The 18932-nt window shown below is 47.0% G+C and overlaps 1 protein-coding gene across 2 annotated transcripts; it reads left to right on the top strand.

Moving 5' to 3' along the window:
* The first annotated feature begins 443 nt into the window (after positions 1-443).
* On the top strand, positions 444-17243 carry Bspry (B-box and SPRY domain containing). 2 transcript variants are annotated; one of them, XM_085686097.2, is made up of 6 exons: positions 444-700; positions 4555-4653; positions 8363-8593; positions 10223-10245; positions 15186-15310; positions 16455-17243. In XM_085686097.2, exons 1-6 carry the CDS (start codon positions 494-496, stop codon positions 16991-16993), a joined length of 1224 nt encoding a protein of 407 aa, XP_085542223.1. In that variant the 5' UTR covers positions 444-493; the 3' UTR covers positions 16994-17243. The 2 variants fall into 2 exon arrangements, with proteins under 2 accessions (XP_085542223.1, XP_048315108.1); XM_048459151.3 differs by having other exon boundaries at positions 445-700; positions 10220-10245.
* Positions 17244-18932: the final 1689 nt, after the last annotated feature.

The raw sequence follows: 18932 nt of genomic DNA, 5'->3' as shown, positions 1-18932 counted from the left end.
CTCAAGGATGTCCATGAACTCCTGAAATTCTTTCCACCTCCATCGCTTAAATAATGGGATTACAGATTTGTGCCACCGCACCTGACTCATTTCATGTGTCTTCATTTATCTACTCCTCAACCCAAATAGGTTAGAGAAATAGTCTCAATCCTTTTTAACACTCAAGCCCACTGAGGGACTAAGAGGGGAGTCTGGCTTTAAAATATCTGCCTAAAGCTGCCTCCCAAACTAGCAGTTAAACAAAGCACTTAGCAAAAACCCGACACTTCGTAAATGCTCACTAAAGTTTCTTTCAGTCACTAGAATATTGGTTGTTAATTGTTTGTTTTAAAAACTCAGGCACAATACAACTTAATTGTAAAAAGGTGGCGCGGGTTAGCGCGCGGGCGCAGACTGGGTGGGCGGGGCCTGGGAGGGCGGGGCCTGGGAGGGCGTGGGCAAAAGAAACCCCGTCCCCCGCACCTGCGACAGGTGGAGCGCCCAGCTCTCGGCCATGTCCGCGGACGCCTCGGAGCCAGAGTCCGGGCCGGGATCTGAGCCGGGATCCGAGCCGGACCAGTTGTGCTCCGAGCACGGAGAGCCTCTGAGCTGGTTCTGCCTCTTCGAGAGACGGCCGGTATGCGCCGCCTGCGCCAGGTTGGGCAGCCGCTGTCACGGGCACCGCATCCGCCGGGCGGAGGAGCACGCCGAGGAGCTACGAGTGAGCGGGCTTGGGGCCGGGACTGGGGTGACTTCTCTCGGAGTCGGGGGGCGGGGCCTGGCTTCTCTGTGGCTTCCCTTTCAGAACTAGGTGGTTAGAGGTGTGACCTCTGGATTAAGCAGGATCCGAGTTCGAATTCTACCCATTCCCCGTGAGTCACGGAACCTAGCTTGTTACATTTCACCGGTAGTTTCCGGACATTCATAATACCACGTGTTTGTTATAGCTGACCTCAGAAAAACTCAGTTCCCTCATACCCCTTGACTCAGAGTCTCCTCCCCTCCTCTCAGGTTCTCTGGTGAGGGATCTAATTCTCTTCCAACCTGGCCCTGACTTGAAGAAGTTGGTGAACCGGGAGAATGGCAGGACTCTATCATCTCCTGGTTGGTTCAGTGTGGCTCTAGGCTGGTCACCTTCCTGTTATACCCCCACCCCTACCCTTTCCCCTTCTGAGGTTGGAGGCTAAGACAACTTGGTGCTGCAGTCTTATTTTCATTCTAGTTGTGGCCACTGGGGGAACTCCTTGCAATTTTATTAAATGGCTTAATTCTCCCAACCCCACCCTGGCATTGAGCCCTGCTGTTCATGCTAGGGACATCAGCTACTCAACCAGGTTGTAATAAGTATGCCTTACTGGAAACTGCGGCCAGCAGGGTTCAGTTACTCGGTGATGATGAAAATAAACTTGAGTAAAGTTGATATAATCAGCTTGCATCGTGGGTAAGCATTTTACAAATTCCTAAGGACTTAGATATTTATCATCTCATTCCACTCAAGCTGGGTTTCTGACGTGTGGGTTTGAATTCAGGTTTTTCAGATGAGGAAAAGGAGACCCACAGCAGGATGGTAACCCTCCCAGACTCCTAATGTTCAGGGATCAGAGGGGTGAGACTCATTGACTGGGCAAGAGGAAACCACTGCTTGACCTCAGTGGTTAGGAAGAGGAAAGGACCTAATGGAAAGCCTGTCTGAGCAGTGGGAGGGGTGAAAGCTGGGGCAGGATGGCAGGCATGGTGCTATGCCCCAGGTGCCTTCCTGGGTCACCCTAAGACCTTACACATATGCTTGGCCTTGGCATAAAGAAAGCAAGTCTCGTCCCTTTCCTTCTACTTTAGATATTGTGGTTTTGTTTGTTTGCTTTTCTTTTTTGGTGCAGGGTTTAATCAAAGCCTCAGGCATATTAGACTCTACCGCTGAGCTACATCCCTAGCCCTAGCATACACAATGGCTTCAGTACACTCCTCTTTCCCTCCATCCTGCAGAGAAATTGTCTCTGGAGCATATTTCTACTGACCTGGGCAAAATAGCACCAGTTCAACTGCTCTTAACTTCTGGACCCATGCCTCAAAGTGAGTTAGAGGGCCGGCTCAAGTTAGGAAACAGCCTAGGTGCCCATTATTGGATGACTGGATAAGAAAAATAAGGATATATTCACATACATAGACACATTAGAGTATTATTCTATAATGCAGAATAAAATGATGTGGTTTGGAAGGAAGATGGAGGGAAGAGGAGATCACCGTGTTAAGTGAAACAAGCCTGATCAGACTGTCACATGTTTTGTGTCATACATGGAACCTGGACACAAGCCAGAGAAAGACAATATAAGCTGGGTGTGGTGGCACACTCCTGAACGAGTAAGGAAAGAGATGGCGAGTTTGAGGCCAGTTGGATTTCATGATAAAGCTTTGTCTTCAAAACAAAACAAAACAAAAAAAACCCGCCAGTTGTAGTAGCTTTAGTCTGAGCATTTGGCAGGTAGAGGCAGGAGAATCTCTGTGAGTTCAAGGCCAACCTGGTCTAAAAGTGAGTTCTAGGACAGCCACTGTGACTCTAGCTCCAAGAGTTCTGACACCCTCACCAGGACATTCGTGCAGGCAAAACACCAACGCAATAAGATAATACTCGTCAGAATAAATAAAAATTAAAAAAGAAAAAAGAGACGTGAACCTTAGAAGGGCGAGCATTAAAGAAGAGAGGATCAGGGTGGAGGAGGGAGCAGTGGGTAAAGGGTGAATGCAGCAGGAGAGTCACGTGGAATTCACAGAGATCCGCCTGCCTCTGCCTCTGCCTCTGCCTCTGCCTCTGCCTCTGCCTCCCAGGTGCTGGGATTAAAGGTATGGACCACTACTGCCTGGCTAAACCTTTTTTTTTTTTTTTTTTTTTTTTAAGAAAAAAGGGCAAGGGCTGGAAAGATGGCTCCGTAGTTAAAAGCACTGCTGCACTTCCAGAGGTCATGAGTTCAATTCCCAGCAACCACATGGCAGCTCACAACCATCTATAATGGGTTCTGATGCCTTCTGGTGTCCAAACATACATGTAGATAGAACACTGATACATGAAATACATTTTTAAAAATCTGGAACAGTTTAAAAAATCTGGAACAGCATAGCAGTAACTGAAAAGAGATCTAAAATAGCATATGCTGTTTCATGTAAGTCATAAAAAAGTGGAGGGGCAGATATACCCATGCTTTATTTATAAAATAAAAAAATTAAAAAGGACAATAGCTAAGCTCAGTTCTCTTAGTCCCTGGGTACATGATAACCACAGGGCCACAATTCATTCTTACTGGTGGGAGGGGGTTGGGAGACTTTCTTGGAAGAGGCAACTGGACTGCCTTGTGGCAAATGGCACTGGGGCCAGTTCTTCTGGGGAGCAGTGAAGAGATTGGTACCTGGAAGTGCCGCAGCTGTTACCTCATGTGAAGGAGTGGGACAGGCCTGGGTCTAAGCCAGCCAGCCATGTGCCTCAGCTCCCTCGTTCCCAACCCGTTCCCTGCTCCTTGGTGGCTGTTGCTCGTGACTTTGGGAACAGAACACTACCGACTCACTTGTGGTCAAAGCAATGAGACTTCATACCAATTAATATTTATTTAAGGCCCTGTGTATGCAGGAACTGCCTTCTGTGTGGTAGGTCAGAATGTGGTGCTCATGCTCCAGTGGTGGGAGACAGAAAAGCAAACAAAATGTAGTCAGCAGTTGTAAGAGAAATAAAATAAAGCAGGACAGAGTCAGGGGTGAGTCAGAGTGAGCTTCCCTGAGAAGGCCGCATATGGGTAGATCAAGGGCGCAAGACAACTGGGGGAGGCCAAGACTGAAGGAGGAAGTAACAAGCCCAAAGGCCCTCAGGCAGGCTGGGTAAATCTGGTGTTTTTAAGTAGCAGAAAGAAGGTTAGTGTGAAGTAGGAGGTGGCATGGGAGACAAAGAATTATTCCAGGTAGGACCTGTGGCTCAGATAAGAGGCCTAGTCTCACTGTGACTATTGGAAAACCACTGGGAGGTTTTGAACTGGACATGGCCTACACCAGTTCCCTTAGAAAAAGTGGCTGTGGTAATGGGGAGGCGTTCTAACAGGGTTCTTCTGAGGTGATGACCATCTGGCTAGAATAACAGAAGTGGAAGTAGTGGTGAGGTGAGGAGAGGGAGGAGGGTTGGGGAAAGACCCGTCAAGACTCAAGTGTCAGGCTGAGGTTAAGAGCACTGACTGCCCTTCTAAAGGTCCTGAGTTCCATTCCTAGCAACCACATGGTTGGTGGCTCACAACCATCTGTAATGAGATCTGGTGCTCTCTTCTGGCCTGCAGGTGTCCATGCATTCAGAACACTGTATACATGATAAATAAATAAATCTTAAAAAGACCCAAGTGTCTTGATGGATAGGGAGTCCAGCACTGGTGAGCTGGAAGGAAAGACACAATAGGCTTAGATGGGATCCCTGACACAAGGTTTCAGGAACCATGGGAGTGGGTGACTCAGGGTAGAGTAAAAGGGAAAAACCGCTCGAACGAGTGAGTGGCCCATATGCATGAATAAATATAATGAATAAACATGGTAATGCCATCTGTGTTGCAGAACAAGATTGTGGACCAGTGTGAGAGGCTGCAGCTACAGAGCGCGGGCATCACCAAGTATGTGGCGGAGGTCCTGCAAGGGAAGAACCAGAAAGCAGTGGTAATTCTCCATTTACTCTCGGCACTGGGCCTCCCCCTAGAATAAGACTCTAGCCCATGTCTAGCACAGTCTAAGATCCCTTTCCAAACTTACAGCCTCGTTGCTACTGCATGCTGCTTCCTTCAGCACACAGGCTCCGGGACTAGAAAGCAGAATCCTTGGTGACTTTGAGTTCAAAGCCAAAAAGACTAGTGCCTTTTTTCCCACAAAATTTTAGACTTTTTTATTTTATTCAATGTGTATGATTGTTTTGCTTACATGTGTGTGTGTGTGCACTACATGTGTGTCTGACACCAGCAGAGATCAGAAGGGGGCATTGGATTCCTTGGAACTGGAGTTATAGATGGTTGTGAGCCACCATGTGGGTATTGGAAACCAAACCCAGATCCTCTGCAAGAGCAACAAGTGCTCTTAACAGCTGACCTATCTCTCCAGCCCCAAGACTTTTTTGGAATTATTTTGTGCTCATCTCTAGAATTATGAAGTTCTTTAGGCACTTTTACATGAATTCTTCTTCTTCTTCTTCTTCCTCTTCTCCCTTTCTCCTTCTTTCTTCTTTTTTTAAAAGCCAGTATGAAGCATTGAACCCAGGACTATGTACATGCTAGGCAAATGCTCTACCATTGAGCTACATCTTCAGTTCTTTTGAGAGATTCTTTTGTTTGTTTTGTTTATTGAAACAGGTTTTGTGTAGCCTAGGCTAGCCCCAAACTTGATATATAGCCAAGACTGATCATGAACTACAGATCCTTCTTCCTCCATATCCAGATTGTTGAGATTACATGCAAGTGCTTCCATGTCAGGAATTTTTGAAGTACTCATAGATGGCAGTAAACATCGTATTTGAAGATAGAAACAAGTCTCCCAGAAGTGACTTGCCCAAGGCCTCACTCCTCATTGCAGAGACAGAGACAGAGACTTCTATATTCTGCATCCTCTGCTTCTCAGGCCCTACTCATTGCAGAGACAGAGACAGCTCTATATCCTGGACCCGCTGACTCTCGGGCCCCACTCCTCCTTGCAGAGACAGAGACTTCTATATCCTGCATCCTCTGACTCTCAGGCCGCTGCTGCTGCTACATCACACTGCTGATCCTTTTTTATTAAGCACAAATATTATGTCTTCTCTCTTAAGTATGCCCTTCAGGGCAGAGCCTGTGAATTTCTTTTTACATGTGCCCTGTGCCTCACCCACCCCCACCTATACACATAGCATACAGAATAAGTTTGGCACTGCCTTAACCAAGTTTCTTTTAATCGCATAAACTAAACTGGCATAAACTTCATTGATAGGGCAACAGACATCTCTCAGAAGCTTAAAGGAACAGAACCAGTGACCAGAAAGCAGCTAGGAGTCTACCTATTCTGCATTCATCTCCCCTGTTTGCAGGATCTTGATTTCTCTATCTCAGTCTGTCTTTGACTCTCTCACAGTTTTTATTTTCTTGTCCTATTGCACTGACTAAGCCTTCAGTAGAATATAAACTAGAAGCTATAGTAGCAGATCCTGACATGACTTCCAACATTTTACTATTCCTTTAAGAAACCTTTACTGAGCACTTCATATGCCAGGCACCATTGGCCTGCCTGTTTGCTAGGCATTCTATAGTGAACAAAACGTGAAAGTGCCTGTTCGCATGAATGCTACATTCTGGTCAGGAGACACAGACAATAAAGAATAAAATATGTATTAATGTCAGAAGGCAATACATTCTTTGAGGAAGAGGGGCCAACATGTCCTGAGGGACAGGTTCAGTGACTTATGCTGTGATAAGGAATGCTCTCATCAAGAAAAGTTGATATTGCTGGGCAGTGGTGGCACACGCCTTTAATCCCATCACTCAGAAGGCAGAGACAGACAGATCTCTGAGTTCCAGGCCAGCCTGGTCTACAAAGTGAGTTCCGGGACAACCAGAGCTGTTACACAGACAAATCTTGTCTTGAAGAAACAAAAACAAAACAGAGGTAAATTGCTTGCTGCAAAAGCCTGCTGACCTAAGTTTGTTCCTGGAAGCCACATAAAGACAGAAGGAGAGACTAATTTTCTAAAGTTGTCTTCTTACCTCCACATATGCACTGTGGTGTGCACACCCACGTGCAGATGCTTACTCACGCATACATTCAAAATAACAATAAAGAAAAGTTTGAAGAAAAGGTTTGTTTTTGCTCAGAGACCTAAGAAGTGGAGCAATGATGCGCACACCTGCAGAGTGTCTAGACAGGTCATCAATGCCACAGGCCTGGGCAGAGGGTGCCCGAGCTTCTGGGCAGTAGGTCCTGCAAGGCTGAAGCAGTGTGAACAGGGGAGACGGCAGGAAGAAGTAAAATCAGAGAAACAAGAGGTTCGGTCACGGGGGCATTGCCTTCATTTCAGATACAAAGACAAATCACTGAAAAGGTTGGTTTCTTTGTTTTTATTTTTGTTTGTTTTTTAAAACATAATAAGGCAAAAACTTAAATTTAGGGGCTAGAAGGGTGGCTCAGCAGTTAAGAACACTTCCTGCTCTTCCAGAGAACCTGAGTTTGGTTGCTAGTACCTACTTTGGGCAGCTCAGAACTGCACTTAACTTCAGCTCCTGGAGATCCAACATGCATGTGGCAAACACGCACACACACAGGATTTCAGTTTAAAAAGGAACAGCTATAGTAGGAAGTGGCCATAGGCAGCAAAAGTAGAGGCCAAGAGAGCAAGTGAGCTGCAGTTACAGGTGAGGTCAGTGTGCTTCAGACTCAAGTGAGTCTCCTTGATATTCATTAAGCTGTTCTCTCCTCCACACCATGAAGATCATCGGTCTTGGTTTCTTCTGTAAAAGAAGGATGACTGTTTCCTGAACTGTACAAAGCAGGTCTGCAGGGGCAGGGCCCAGGGAAGCAACTGTCCTTGGCCCTCTGACACAGAGAAGGCCGCTCTGTTCTGACGCATGGCCTAGGGAGCAGGGCTAGATGACAGCTGGGAGGATGGGCTTGCTCGCAGTGTCCAGGCTAGCAGGAAGTTTCCCGCTCAGTCACTGAGAGTGTCTGGAGGTACCTACTGCAGCCAGAACCTGACCACTGGGAGCACATTAGCATCCTTAGCTGAGCCAGACAATGTAGCACAGTCCTTTAATCCCAGCACTCGGGAGGCAGAGGTAGACAAATTTCTGTGAGTTCGAGGCCAGCCTGGTCTACAGAGGGAGTTCCAGGACAGCCAGGGTGGTTACATAGAGAAACCCACTGGAAAAACAAAAAAAAAAAAACAAACAAAAACATCTTTAGCCGAAAGTTTTTTCAGAGTTCCTTGATGGCACATTAAAAACTCTGTTGTTGGAACCAGTTGGGATGGACAAGCCTTAGGAGGGGATAAGATTTTGGCCCTTGGGCAGGGTGAAATTTCAACTGGAGCCTGGTTTGTATGGGTCTGGCTGATGATAACTCTTTAAGGCCATTATGCCCTATGAGCACTACGATTCCTTCATTTTTGTCCCATGACCATCATGATTCCAATGCTAGTTCATCTCTAAGCCCCACCCACCTTTTAAACTGTGGTCATGACCTTCTGAGACATGGCCACACTTCGGAACTCTTAATACTAGGGTGTCAAAGTAAATGGCTTGAGTCCCTTTGTTCTCCGTACTCTGCCCATGGCAGACACTGTCAATCAATGTTGGCATCCTTTCTGCTACTTGTGACTGGGACTTTGTCTCTGACTCCTCATTTTATCCCTTGCCAGAGCACGGCTAGTGCAACGAGGGAGCTGGTTATCCAGAGGATGAGCCTGGTGAGGAACCTGTGTGAGACTGAGGAACAGCGATTGCTGGAGCAGGTGCTCCGTGAAGAGGAGCGGGCTCACCAGAGTATCCTGACTCAGCAGACACATTGGACTGAGGCACTGAAAAAGCTGGACACCCTCCGTACCAGCCTGGTGGGCATGCTTACCCATCTGGATGACCTCCAGCTGATTGTAAGTCGGGAGAGGGTGAGGACACGGAGGGTTGGCCAGGTTCCCCCAGATTTGAAGGCCTCAAGAATGCCAAAAGGATGGCCCTGGGGCAGGGATGAGTGACCGTGGTTTCTGCCAGACTTGTGACGCTGTTTCTATTCTGGCCCGTCGATGTGCTTCTGTAACAAAGAACCCAGCTAAATCAGCTTGGCCAAAAGCCCCCACCACTGACATCTGCTAGCCCTTGGCATTTATCAGATTCCACCTCTCCACTATCCCCAAGGGGTGTCTGGTCATCCTGGTCTGTCTTCAGCAAGAATCCTGTCAGCTAGGTTTAGCTAGGATCTCCCTTCCCCTCAATGTTTCCTCTTAGTCAGCAGTTCTTAACCTGTGGGTTGCGGCCCCTTAGGGGGTTGAACAACCCTTTCACAGGGGTTGGGAATCACAGATATTTACATTATGATTCGTACAGCAGCAAAATTATAGTTATGAAGTAGCAATGAAAATAATCTTATGACTGGTTCACCACACATGAGGGACTGTATTAAAGGGTCAAAACATTCGGAAGATTGAGAACCACTGCTCTTAGTGATTTTCCACCCAGTGATCCCGCCCTGCTCCAAGGCCTTCAGTTCCCATGCTGCATTCAAAGTTGAACTCAATCTCTCTCAGCTACTGCAAGATCCCCTGGCAGTAGTCTCTTTAGCTATCTTCTTTACTATGTTTAATATCATTCTATTCTTAACATGAGACGGGAAATAAAATTATCTGAGTATTTGGCACCTGATAGCAACATACTTTCAACGGCAAGCAAATACTTACTGAGTGCCTATGTGCTGTGTAATGGGGCAGAGTCCCAGGGCACAGCTGCAGTTGCTCCGAGCTCTACCTAAGAGTCGCTACATAAACTGACAAGTAGAATGTGTCCTGGTAGTGGAGGGATCCCTCGGAGGGCAGGAGGGCGGGCCAGAGCTTCCTGGATGAAGTGACTTACAAGTGCTGAGAAAAGTACCCAGGTGCAGGGAGTTGCTCAGAAGCGCTGGGGAGAAGGCAGCACTTGCTGCAGATAAGGCCCCAATATAAACAACACATTCTTGGGTTTACCAGACATAATCACAATTAGTATTTAGTGCACTGCTTTCAAAGTACTTTATAGATATGCAGAAGCCTCCAGTTTTGAGAGACAGTAGACACCTGAGTGTCTCCCCACAGAGGAAGAATGAAGAGCAAGCAGGCAGCCCCTGCCTGTCAAGTGAGGTTGTCTGACTGCCCCAGATTGTGAATTCACTCAGCACCAGCTTCCAGCCAAGGGCACGTTCTGTCCCAACAATAAAAGATTCAGAATCACAGGCATCTAAGAGCAGGTGGTCTCCATGGCGGGAGGCACTGGCTCTGTGGAAGATGGTGCTGAACTGGAGTTAAGAGGAGCCTGGTTTGCCACAGGGTAGGGGCAATGGCTGGTTCATTTTTGTGTATGTTAGGAGGATAGAGGAGCTGTGTGTATGGGAGAGAACAGCCCAGAAAGCTTTGTCTGGGCCTTTGTTGTGAAGCCTGCATCCACACAGTTGTATGCAGTGAAATGTGTTCAGGTCATGTTCACATACTGGGTTTCTGCTGCCAACCTGACCGTGTTTTCTTCTCTTGCAGCAGAAGGAGCACGAGATTGTTGAGAGGTGAGTGTGGCCCTGTAATTTGCTCAGGCTGTCACTGAGACCCCCTTCCTTCTTCCCAGGCACGGAGCTAAGCAACTTCCTAAAGCCTAGCTCCAAGGTCAGAGGTCAGGCCCACGCCTTCTCACCCTCCGGTCTTCTTCAGATCCATATCAAAAGGCAGTGAAGCAAATACTTATTAGCTAGGGCCTTGCCCTGGGCTTTCCTAAACTTTATCCTACTTCAACTATGGTTACCCTGGATAAGAATCCTGAGACTCAGAACTGGGCCTGGGCTCACCTGATACCTGCTTCCTTGGTGTCTCCTCTACCTTTCTTTCTGCAGTGAAAGAGTCTTTATGACTTAAGTCTTAAAAGTCTTTAAGTGATAACTCAAATTTCCCATCTTAATTGTTGAGTAGTTAAAGAATTTCAACAGGTCATTTCTGAATGCTAAAAGGTTGAGAGGCCAGGGCCTGAGGAAATGACCAAATGGATAAAATTTGCCAGGCAAGGTGATTAGCCAATCCCAATAGGGTTATTGCTTGGTATACAGTGCTTTTACCTGGTTTGTACAAAGTTCTGGGTTCAATTCCCAGCCCTCTAAAATAAAAATGATTTAAAATGAAAAGCGAGCCTTTATCAAATCAACCCTTCCCAATCTATTTCCCTAGAGATGTGGTTGGTTTTAAAGAATTAGTTAATTACTTTGTGTGTGTAGGTGCATGTGGGTGCCATGGCTCATGTGTGGGTCAGGGACAACTTGTGGGAGTTGTTCCTCTGCTTCCACCATGAGTCCTGGGTCGCCAAGCTCTGTGGCAAGCACCTTTATCCACCGAGTCCGTGCACCAGTCTTAGATGTGGAATTCCAAACTCTTTGTTTGACTAGATTTGGGATTTGGGATTTCTTATTTAATTGGAATATATGTGGCTTTGTGTGTGTGTGTTTTGCCTCCTTTTAATTACATATATCTGTTATCCATCTGTAGTTGTCATCTGTCATCTTATATGTAGTGTGTATGAACAACCTGTTTTCTGGCCTATTTTATGATATTCCACAGAGAACATGAAATTTAGTTTCAGAATATTTCAACATAGATCCTGAAAACAAAGATCTGTTTCTTTTGTTTGTGTTTTCAAGACAGGGTATCACTGTGTAGCCCTGGATGTCCTGGAACTCGCTCTATAGACCAGGCTGGCCTTGAACTCAAAGAGATCCGCCTGCCTCTGCCTCCCAAGTGCCACCACCGCTAGGCCCAGTTGTGCCATTCTTAACAATGGGTTTTGTTTTGTTATTTTTTTGTTTTCTCCTGAGTTTTCTGGTTTTCTTCAATCTGAAACCATCCCTTGGTCTTTACGAATTCAGGCCCCTTTTATAGATTGTCATTCAGTGAGACATACTATTCCCACAGAAGTAGATTCAGATTATCCATTCCTGGGGAGGGAGAATACCTCGTAAAGGTCCAGTTCACAACCCATCATAGTGTGGGCTGTGATGTCACTATCCTGTTATCAAGGCTGTTAAGTTTGAACACTTGAATGCAGTGTTGGGCATTTCAGGTGTCGTCAGCCAGGTTCTTCATTATAAGGCTGTATTTTCTCTTTCATAATTGATGAACCAACAATGAAAGGCACTTTCTGTGTGTTTCCTGTTAGCTTCCAGACTTTTACCCCAAGAGTTTTGCACCCATGCTAATTTCTGCCTGGGCTGTTCATTTGTTTTCTTATTTCTTCCCTCTCTTATGGAATCAGTGCCAGTCCCAGATTCTGATTTCATCTGCTGCATAGTAAAGCATCACTGCCGCTGTGGTTATTTTGATCTTCAGGTTGCTCGCATTTGACCAGTAGTAATTGGCTTGTCTATTTGACAGGTCCCCATCTTCTTTGAGTATTTTATTACTGTGGCACAAAAGATGTCCCCAGGGGTGGGAGGGTTGGAGAGCTGGCTCAGCAGTTAAGAGAGCTTACTCTTACAGAGGACCTGGGTTTGGTTCCCAGCACCCACAAGGTGGCTTGCAACCCATAATCTGATGTCTTCTTCTGACCTCCTTGGGTACCAGATACACATGTGGTACACATATTTACATGCAAGCAAAGCACTCATATATATAAAAGAAATCTAAAAAGTATTCTTTAAAAAGTTATCCCTGGTTCAGATTGGTTTTTACCTGCCCCAGTCCTGGAACCAGCTGTTTCTCCAGGGGTCTTATATCTGTTTTTAGTAGGATGAGATATCTCAAAGCCAACATGAGACACTAAGTGTTCTCGCTGCTACTGACATGTCATTGTACTGGACCTTTAATCAGAGTTTGGGGATATTTGCGACTTCTTATGCATGAATCTGTATCATAACTTCTAATTCCAGTCTAACACTGCAGTTAACACTGCCTTTGCCTGCCTCCAGTTCCATATTTGTATCTTATACTAAGAACCCTGGCTCCTAGGCTAGGCCTAATGGCCCATACCTTTAATCCCGCTACTTGGGAGACAGATGCAGATAGATCTCTGTGAGTTCAAGGCCAGCCTGATCCACATAGTTCCAGGATAGCTAGGGCTACATAGAGATACCCTCTCTCAAAAAACCACCGCTACCACCACCAATAATAATAATAAACAAAAAAGAACATCAGCTCCCAACAAGGCCAATAGCTTTATGCATTTGCTTAGTCCTTAAGCACATTGTTGAATTGCTGAGTCCATACTTCTTCCATTGAGAAACCTACTGGTAGAGCTGAGGATTTGTGTGTAGTGCTTTGTGCTCTCCCAAGAGCTGTTGTCAGGCCCGTCTAGGTGGGATCTCACTTATCTAATGAGAACGGCCTTTGTTGGCTCTGGTATTTCCATATCTTTGGTGGCTGGGCTCAGTTCTTGCCTAAGAGTGGCAACAAGTCCCCGCTGCATAGACAGAATGTTTCGATTCCAGCCAGGCTTTGCTGTATTCAAGTCCCAGTGTACCTTGGGGCCATGGCTTTTGTGTCCTGTACCACGTAGTAGCTGGACTAGGTGGCTCTCCTTTGACTTTAGTCCATGGTCTCAGCTCTGTTCTGGAATGACAGCTTAGTTGCTGACACTGATCCTCCTGTCTCCCCATTAGCTGGGGCTTCTCCACATAGTGCTGCTATGTTTTGAGAGCACAGGCTCTCTCTGTTCACCACAAACAACCTTTGTCAGCATTTGTACTTCCTCACTTCTGAGACTGCTCATCTCATTCTGCCAGGCTAGGCCAGTCAGTGACAGTCTCACAGAGACTGCGTGCATCCGAGGAGCACCTCCAGATGGCCTCTAGCCATCTTCAGAATTAGATGTGGTAGGAACATTCCTTCTGAGAAGCCAGATTGGAGGACTACAAAGTATTAGATAAGTTCCCGCTTCACTTTTTGTCCCTTTGAGATTTCATTTCGGGTTGAGGGGGAAAATGTGTTGAATGGTGCCTGGGCTCATTCAACTGGGCCAAGTCTATTCTTTTTTTTTTTTTTTTTTTTTTTACATGGAAGCAGGACTTGAATCCAGCTCCCATTTTCTACTCAGTGTCTTCCATAAAGCTCCATTCTGGTGTCAGATGGAAAACCTACTACCTTCCCATTACAACACAGTCTAAGTGATCATATATAAAACAGTGAACACAGAGGCCAAACATCTGGATAAACCGCATCCTGCTCTTATGCAGTCCCTCCTTTAAGTTGTTTGGTTCATTTTAATATTTACCTATTGTGTGTGTGTGTGTGTGCGCATGTATGTGTGTGTGCACGTGCGTCTGTGTGCATGTAAGTGCACCATTATGTGGAGCAGCCTGAGGATATTTGAAGAGGACATTGGATTCTCTGCAGCTGGAGTTAAGGAAGTTGAGAGCTTCCATGTGGGTTCTGGGAATTGAACCAGAGTCTTCTACAAGAGCAACAAATCCTCATAACTGCTGAACCATCTCTCTGGCCCTCATGGTTTTTTTTCTTTATCTTTGTGTGTGTGTGTGTGTGTGTGTGTGTGTGTGTGTGTGTGTATGTGTTTTGTCTCTATATATGCCTGCATGTTCGTGTGTGTGAATATCATCGTGCATGTGGAGGACAGAGAACAATCTCAGATGCTGGTTCTGACAGGGTCTCCTTGTTAGCCTACACCAGGCTAATTGGCCTTTGAGCTTCCTTTCTCCACCTCTCATCTCGCCTAGAGGCACAGGGATCGTAGGTACATGTTATCTCATCATGTTTTACCTGGGTTTTGGGGATTCAACCCTTGGTCCTCAACTTGTACTGCAAGTGATTTACCTATCACCTCCCCAGCTTCGAGGAATTCCATCCTGATGACTAAATTTCCCAGTTCTGTGCGATCCTCAGTTAGGGGTGTTTGTGTTTAAGAACCGAGGAGTGGCTGGGATCTTTGGACCAACCAGGGAAACATTTACTGTCACAGTGGGTTTTAGAGGAGGTGAGATATTTTCCGGATAGTATATAAAGAAATGTTATCACACCGCAGTTCCAGAGGCCCGGATCCTATCCCATCTCTGCTGTCAGAGTGCACAACCTCCAGTCTCCACTCCCAAGTTTTCCTTATTTCATCTGTGTTTGCATGCGTGTGGGGGGGGGGTGTTGGTGAGTGCAAGTGTTCACACAGGCTTTCTGATCCCCTGAAATTGGGGGTGACAGGTGATTGTATTGGAATTGGGGACTTCTGCAGAAGCAGTAGGCACTCTTAACTGCTGAGGTCTCTCCAGGCCCTGCCCCCACTTTTAATACCAGTCTTAACTGGTATATTAAGGAATATATTTCCCTATATACTGTTTGCTTTGCTGGAATGAAGGTCCCTGGGGAGGGGGAATCAGGAAAAGCCACTTTCCCTTCTGGCTAATACAATCATGGTGTCACCTACAAAGGAAGGCTTTTACTTCTGTCTTCCTCTCCTCACTCATGTGGATCCAGGTGCATTTCCAGAACCTTCTTGAACCTCTGTCTCTTTTCCCCCCTGCATTAGGGCTGAGGAAGCAGAGGGCGTTTTGGATCCCCAGGAGTCGGACAAACTAAGCTTTAACGAGAAGTGTGCTTGGAGCCCACTACTGACTCAGCTCTGGGCAACATCGGTCCTCGGGTCTCTCTCAGGTTAGGAGCTACCAGACTGCAGCACTGCCCGCCTGTGTGGGTGGGGACGGGGAGGGGTTGACCGGATCCTCCCTTCCCGTTTCTCTGTGGTTAGGGTTAGGATTAATTATGTTCCTTTAAGTTCTGTCCTCTCACCTTTCTGGGACAACTCCTTATCATTTATTAGAAACCTCAGATTCCTTTTTAAAGTAGAATGACATCCACCTGGAGAGCATCTGGTACCACAGTGAAGCTGCCAGGGTTTGCCTCACCCATTCATTTAACAAACACCGGTCTAAATGGTTGAGTGTGGTGATGCCCCGCGCTTGGGCAGCCGAGGCAGGAACTCTTGAGTTTGAGGCCAGTCTAGCTGCCTCTCTCCCTCTCTGAGACGCTGTCTGAGTTCACAGCCAGGCTAGCTGCCTCTTTCCCCATCTGAGACCCTGTCTCAAACACAAGAGAAGAACAAAACTGACTGGTGTTCAATGTGGGCTTGTGCTGCATACTGGGCTGTCAGAGGCGAAACTTACTGTCTCTCTGAATTCCCCTGTGTTAGGTGGAAGCTCGTATGTCCCCTGGTGATAGACTGAAGCTTTCTCAATTTTAACTCTCCCCTGCAGGTTATCCATGTAATATATGTATATGTAATTATTATTAGGGCTAGTAATAGCTTGTGTGCTCTAGATCCTGGTATCACAGTTAACTTCTGAGAACTGCTTTTGTCGTGCTTCCTAGTTTTGGGCTCTGCCCTCAGGACATCAGCTCTGGAAGCCACAGATAGGATCAGCTCAAAAGCAGTAAGATAGGGAAAACTAAAATACTGGGTATTCACTTGACCCTACCACCAGCTTGATGTGGGAACTTGGACAACTTACTTCTTTCTATCATAATTTGCACATGAAGATTTTAGACCAATAGCCGGTGTTCTCCTGGCTCCAGCTACTCAGCATGGTCTATGTGAGGCACTTGACACACACTGCCTTAGCTGGTCCCCATGACTACCCTGTGACAAATACTTTAAAGAGGAAGAAACTGAGGCTTAGGGAGAGTAGATGGCTTGTCAGAGGTCAATGAGTGGTAAGAAACCTTAGACTACCTGGTAGGAGCAGATTAGGAATGGAGCAGGGGTAGGACTCGGGACAACCCTGAGGATTCTTTCTGACAGGCATGGAGGAGGTGCATATCAATGAAAGGACTGTCAGCCCCTTATTGCATTTGTCTGAAGATCGACGGACCCTGACCTTCAGTGCCAAGAAGTCCAAGGCCTGCTCAGATGACCCCGAACGCTTTGACCACTGGCCTAATGCCTTGGCTGCCACCACCTTCCAGGCTGGACTCCACGCCTGGATAGTGAATGTTCAGCACAGCTGTGCTTATAAAGTGGGTGTCGCCTCAGCCCAGCTGCCTCGAAAGGGCTCTGGCAGTGACTGCCGCCTGGGCCACAATGCCTTCTCCTGGGTCTTCTCCCGCTATGCTCAAGAGTTCCGTTTCTCACACAATGGGCAGCATGAGCCTCTGGCGTTGCTTCGGTGCCCAGCACAGCTGGGCGTGCTGCTGGACCTCCAAGCAGGAGAGCTGGTCTTCTGTGAGCCTGCCTCAGGGTCGGTGCTTCACATCCACCGCACGTCTTTCCCTCGCCCGTTGCTCCCAGTCTTTGCTGTGGCTGACCAGCTCATCTCCATCGTTCACCAGTGGCCACAGTGAGGCCAGATCCATGCCCCCCATCACCCTTGCAGGCCAGGCCATGCTTCCTGCTAGTGGCCTATTCCCCGGTGATGTGTGTGGTCTTCCCCATGGGCAATTTTTGAAGAGATGGGATCTGCTTCAAACTCAGACATAACCTTTCAATGTTGATGATCTGTGGGGGACCTGCTTCTCTCTTGGCCTTACTCTCCCAAACCCACCATTCCTTGTGCTCTTCTGAGGGTCTCATAAATCTGTCTCTGCCATCCAACATGGTTCCTGGTGCATGGCTAGTGTACAGTGAGGGAGTATATGGCTGGGCAGGTTGTGACCTGTGATGTGGCAGTCCCTGGAGGTGTCTCTGCAGAGAAGCCTGTGGTGAAGATTCCCTAGCCTCTCAGATCAGTAGTTCTTGGTCTTTTTCATGACACAGCCTGTGGAGAGAATATTTTTCTAGCACACAAAGGACAACCTGCCAGGCAGCTCTTCGCCAGAAAACAGGCCTGGAGGTGTCATGTCCTCTTCCCACATTCTACCATGGCACCAGTGTCCTATCCCCAGGAAATGTGCTTGTAGCACAGTTGTGGGCATTTGTCCCAGGCTGAGCTCTAGCATGGACCTGCCTGTAACAGGGTGATCCCCCTCACTGTGCTGATGAGCACCCCACATCATGACTCTTTCCTTGGGGTGGAGACCTGACTGGAGAGCTTCAAACCAGAAGAGCGGAGGGGAAAGGAGTGTTGTTAGAGGCTTCTGAACGCTTAGTGATGTCTTTGCTGTAACTTGCTTCAAAGCTGCATGGCAGCCTTAGGTACAGGCTTAGAAATAAGTGGGCCATGGCTCCCCCAGCAGAAAGGGCCTGGAGATGTTGAACCAAGATGTTGAACGTCTCTTTGCCATTTCCTTCATAAGGAGTTCATCTGAGGATAATATTTTTGCGAGAACTGGGGAGGAAGCTTGGTGGCAGAGCACCTGGCTAGCATGCCAAAAGCCCTGAGTTCAATTCCTAGCACTGCAAACTGAGCAGTTTGAAAATCAGGGTGGTCACAAATCCAGCTGGCAAATAATCGCTGTTCTGCTTCAGTCCCTTATTGCCGTGCAGAAATGTGGTCCCAAGATGGCTATCAGGAAGATCTTTGGAGAACTGTGTGTTCAATTTGGGCACACATGCATGTAAGTGCATATGAAGGCCAGATGCCGTCTTCAGAAGTGCCATCTCCCCTCTGCAGACAGTCTCCAGTTGGCCGGACTGGCCGGTGGGCCTCAAGGACCTGTCTGTCTTAGTCTCCCTGCTGCTGGATTCCAAGCGCACATCACCATACCTGGCAAGTTTATGTGGGTTTTGGTGATCAAATTTGGGTTCATGTTAGTAGTGAGCAAGCATTGCTCACTAGTATTTTCTTTCTCCCTAGTCTTTTTGATTTTTAATTTTAAAATTTATTATGTGTGCTTAATATGAGGTGATATTCATGTGCCATGGTGCACATGCAGAAGTCATCAAAGGATAGCTTTATTGTTGTAGAGTCTTCCCTTCCATCTCTGTGGAGGCCCAGGGCAAACATGGGTCATCATAAGGGTTTTTTGTTTGTTTGTTTTTTACACAGGGTTTCTCTGTGTATCCCTGGCTGTCCTGGAACTCGCTCTGTAGACAAGCCTGCCTCTACCTCCCACGTGCTGGGATTAAGGATGTGTGCCACCGCCACCTGGCTCATTTGTTGCTTTTTACTATTTCACATAGCCTAGGCTGGCCTTGAACTCATTATGTAGCCTCCACCTCTAGAATGCCAGGGTTACAGACATGTGCTACCATGTCCATATGTGAAATGCTTTGTTAGGTTTGCTTACTCACTTATTCAAAACACCAGTCAGATCAAATCCACAGGTCTGCTATTGTCAACTAACTTTTGTTGAAGATTTCTGAGACCCTTGTAGCTGGGACCACAGTTCATGACTTGTGTTC

This window comes from Myodes glareolus, chromosome 3 (genome assembly GCF_982192425.1).
Source record: "Myodes glareolus chromosome 3, mMyoGla1.1, whole genome shotgun sequence".
NCBI classification, from domain to species: Eukaryota; Metazoa; Chordata; class Mammalia; order Rodentia; family Cricetidae; genus Myodes; species Myodes glareolus.
This window is presented reverse-complemented; position numbering and strand designations above follow the sequence as displayed.